The sequence below is a fragment of the Anoplophora glabripennis genome, unplaced genomic scaffold, assembly GCF_000390285.2.
Source record: "Anoplophora glabripennis isolate ALB-LARVAE unplaced genomic scaffold, Agla_2.0 scaffold616, whole genome shotgun sequence".
NCBI lineage: Eukaryota > Metazoa > Arthropoda > Insecta > Coleoptera > Cerambycidae > Anoplophora > Anoplophora glabripennis.
Window position 1 is genome coordinate 55,381 of NW_019416754.1, and position 4,717 is coordinate 60,097.

The 4,717-nt window shown below is 46.5% G+C and overlaps 1 protein-coding gene across 1 annotated transcript; it reads left to right on the forward strand.

Moving 5' to 3' along the window:
• The first annotated feature begins 372 nt into the window (after positions 1-372).
• LOC108911576 lies at positions 373-861 on the forward strand. Its single transcript, XM_018716551.1, has one exon. The coding sequence runs from the start codon at positions 373-375 to the stop codon at positions 859-861; it is 489 nt and encodes a 162-aa protein (XP_018572067.1).
• Positions 862-4,717: the final 3,856 nt, after the last annotated feature.

The window sequence follows — 4,717 nt, forward strand, 5'->3', positions numbered from 1 at the left end:
ATCTAGCCTCAGAGGAAAATATTAATAAGAGTGATAAGTGGGTATATAACCGTTTCAGCGGTGGTGGCTCAGGTCATATCCGGGGTACCTATTAATTGAGGAAAGATTTTATATATAGTTCAGCAAATCCAAAAGATCCAAAAACGATAAACGAAGCAAGAGAGATAATCCTAAATAAATGGCAAAATAGATGGAATGAACCAGGAAACGCGGCATTGTGGACAAAAAGACTTATAAGAGATGTAAAAACATGGGCAAAGTGCAAACACAGGAAGATAGACTACTACTTAACTCAGTTTTTAACAAACCATGGAGCCTTTAAATATCTAACAAGATTCACAATAAAAAATAATAAAGACTGTCTAAGATGTGATGTTAGTTGAAATTTTGAAAATAAGCGTCAAGTATCTCGGGGTGTGGCTGAATTCCGCGGTGAGCTTTGGCCCCCACGTGAGAGCAGCTGCCGCCAAGACGGAAAACGTCATCAACGCACTAAGCAAATTAATGCCAAATATAGGAGGCCCGACGGAGCAGAAGAGAAAGATCTTAGGATCGGTAGCGCAGTCTGTAATGATGTACGGAGCGGTACTCTGGGCTGACGCCATGTATGTGGCTACATATAGAGACGCACTGCACATAGTGCAGCGTAGAATCGCTTTACGTATATGTAGAGCATACAGAACGGTCTTTTATGACGCTGTCACCGTGCTTGCACGGGTGATCCCCGCTCATCTGTCAGCGAAGGAAAGGAAACGGGTATTTTATAGTGAACTCCCAAAGCAAGAGGAGGCGAGATTGTCGAAAGTCGATACGCTCGAGAGATGGCAGCGCGAATGGTCCGAGGCGAGGAAAGGGGAATGAACCAGAACGCTCATTCCAGACTTGAGGCCCTGGTACGCGAGGAAGCACGGTTGCTTAAGTTACCATCTGACGCAGGCCCTTACTGGCCTCGGTTCTTTTAAGACACATGCTTAAGATAGGCAAGGCTCGGGATGCGTCGTGTGTGTATTGCGGAAATGAGGATTCTCCGGGGCACACATTATTCAGTTATGAGAGATGGGCGGATATTAGGAGGGAGTGCGAGGTCGGCATCACCACTAACAATATGGTGGAACATATGTTGCAAAACGAAACGAAGTGGAAACAAATCGAAACGGTCATTACAAGGACAATGACCATGCAAGAGCAAGACGAACGGACACAAGAGGGCATTAGAAATAACTAGCAGAGTAGTATTCTTATTGGTAATTTTTACTGTACTTTTTTTTGGTACTCTTTTTTGTGCACTGTATTTGTTGGATGTCTATTTTTTTCTTTTGTCTGTGATAACCATATGCGTATTGTGATACGTTTTTACGTTTTACGACATTTTACGTTTAAGTACGGAAACTGTCTGCATCCCGGTCTTGATGTTGTGCCATTAAGGTTGGTTCCGAGACCGCGATGCTGAGGAGGGGGGAGGAGGGGAAAAAATGCAATAACTAGGAGCAAGGCAGATCAGTGGAGTAAAGTTTGCGAGGAATTGGAGCAGGACATTTGGGAGAAGGGATACAAGATCGTAATGAGAGCTTTGCATCAGAACCCCCCAGGATAGAGAGGGATAGGGAAAAGAGGACAGCTATTGCAAGCGTGCTGTTCCCGGAGGCGGAGGTGGTGTTTTGGGAAACAGAGGTGGCAGAGGAGGCAACGATAGAAAGCTTCACGATGCAGGAGGTGGAAGAGGCGATCGGAAGGCTGAAAAGCAATAGGGCCCCTGGACCGGACGGGGTCTTGCTAGAAGTGGTGAAGATATTTTTGAAGGAGAAAGGAGATCTGTTTCTGCAGGTGTTTAACAAGGAACTACTGCAGGGCAGGTTCCCGAGGACATGGAAACGCGCGAGGTTGGTGTTTCTCCCTAAGTCAGGCAGGGATCAGAACGAGGCTTTCGACCGATATGCCGTCTCGACACGATGGGAAAGGTATACGAAGCCTTAATCCGCAGGAGAGTGGAGGTAGAATTGGAAAGAAGGTCACGTCTGGACAAGATGCAATTTGGCTTTAGAAGGGCAGATCGACGGTGGGAGACATGCAAGAGGCGATCGACAGCATCAGGGCGGCTGGTCAGGGAAAATGAAGAGCGCTGATTCTTCTGAACGTAAAGAATGTTTTTAACACAGCAAACTGGGAACGCATCCTCGAAGAGTTAATGGAGAGGGACGTAAGCAGGAGGCTGGTGGCCCTAGTAGCGGACTACCTAAGGGACAGACGGCTGGAGATCTGTCGGGGCACCTGTAGGGAGATCAACATTGGAGTTCGACAAGGCTCAATGATGGGGTCTCTCTTATGGAACGTGTTGTATGAGTTCTTCGGATCGAGAGACCGGAAGGGACGAAGATCCTGGCATATGCCGGTGATCTGGCAATTGTCGTGACGGACGAAACGGAAGTAGGGATGGTGGAGAAGGGGAATACGGTCATGAATACCGTAGATAGATGGCTAGCCGGACGGGGATTATGCCTAACATAGGAGGACCATCATCAAAGAAAAGGAGGGTTCTGGGGAATGTGATGGACTCGGTGCTGTTGTACGCCGCCCCGACATGGACGGCAGCTTTACATATGAAGAAGAGCATGAATAGGCTTAGCTCAGTTCAGAGGAGGGTGGCGCTCAGGATCGCTATGGCATACAGGACAGTATCGACGATTGCAGCTCAGGTGGTGCTGGAGTGATCCCCATCCGTCTCATGGTGGACGAGAGGAGGAGGATCTACGAGGCCGAGGGAACGCGAGAGGAAGTGAGAAGGGCAGAAAGAGAGGTGACGTTGTCTAATTGGCAGCGAGAATACGACGAGAGTGACAAGGGCAGATGGACAAGAACTCTGATGGCAGACGTTGAAGAATGGCCAGGAAGGAAGCACGGTGAGGTTACGTACTTCATCAGACAGTTTCTCACAGGACACGGGAGCTTCGGGAGTTACCTGTTGCGTATACAGAAGAGTCCAAATGATGAATGTATATACTGTGGGGAGTCGGATACCGCGGGGCACACTGTCTTCGAGTGCCCTAGGTCTTTACGTGAAAGAACGGATATGGAGGTGGCAGTGGGATTTCCAATTACAACTGGAAATCTCATAGCAACGGCGTTGTCCAGCAAGGCGGCGTGGGATCATACGTTGGGGGTGATCCACTCAATTATGAGAAGGATACAACAGTAGTAGAATGCAGATGATGAGGTACAGACGGATGGAAATTAGAAGAGGGATTAAACGGGTAGCTGAATGGAGCTGTTCAAACCTGAAGTAAACCTTTTTAGGTAGGTCCGGGGATAGCCGGTGGTTTAGGAGCGGTTTTAGCCGGCTGTGATAGAGCTTGAGCGCCGAATGTCCATGACGGATTTCCCCTCCAAGGACGAAAAAAAAAGGTTAAGTTAGGTTAGGTTAGGATATAGCGCAGGAAGAGATTAAAAACGCCGCTGATAGACTAAAGAAAAATAAAGCCCCAGGGTTAGACGGAATTCTACCAGAAGCGGTTAAGATTCTGATTGAGGAGCACGCAGATGGCGTCAAGAGGATGTTAAACAAATTCTACACTGAAGGCATGTTCCTGAATCAGTGGAAAATAGCTAGACTTGTTTCAATACCGAAACCGAAAAAAGAAAATCAAACTGAAGACACCTACACACCAATCTGCCTAATAATATGCTGGAAAATGTTCAGAGAAAGCTAGTCTTAAAGACAGCAAGAGCGTACAGAACCGTCTCAACCGCCTCTGCTACGGTCATTGCTGCCATCATTCCGATACACCTGTTGATCGACGAAAGAGACACCAAAGGGAAGGTGACAGAACAGTAATCGAAAGAGAGGAAAGACAGAAGACCTATGACATATGGCAAAGGGAATTTAACGATGCGCCCAAGGGAAGATGGACCAGAGAACTAATCCACGACGTAAAAAGGTGGTGCGAGAGAGGCCATGGCGACCCAAATTATTTTATTACTCAATTTCTGACCGGGCACGGCAGTTTTGGGGCTTACACTCGTAGAATTGGTAAACAAGACACTCCGAGATGTACCTTTTGCGACGAGGGAAACGAACGGCGGCCCATGCAATCTTAGATTGTGCTGCTTTCGAAAGAGAAAGAAGGACAATATACAGGGTAGCCCATCGAAAACGTACCACAAGGCATTACAGGGTAGTAATGAACTTTTCGGCAAAATCCAAAAACAGGTAAAGTTTGCTTCTGAGGGGGACAACTTTTGGCGCAAAAAGCATAGCAAAATCTTCAACCCCCTAAGTGGGGGTGCCATCCCCCAAATTTTTTTAAATGGGAATGGGGGTCATCAGAAAGGGCTTTTAATTCTTTATACATCGATTCTTACTTTTTGAAAATCGATCCATTATTTTAGAAAATATGCAGCTTTGAAAATACGAACAATATTTTTGACGAGAAATGCGAAAATCAATTTAATTTTACTTCAAAACTTACGGTATTAGTCAAGTAAATGCTGAAAATGTTGTCCGCCAACTTGCATACAATGATACAGGTTGTCTTCAAACCGTTGTCGAACATTCTGGAGCACTTGCGGTGTTACTTCGCGACATACATTAATGATTCGTCCTCGCAGATCTTCCAAGGTATCAGGTGGAGTGCTGTAAACTTTGCTTTTAATGTGCCCCCAGAGAAAGAAATCTAAAGGATTTAAGTCGGGTGACCGAGGGGGCCACTCAATTGCACCTCTT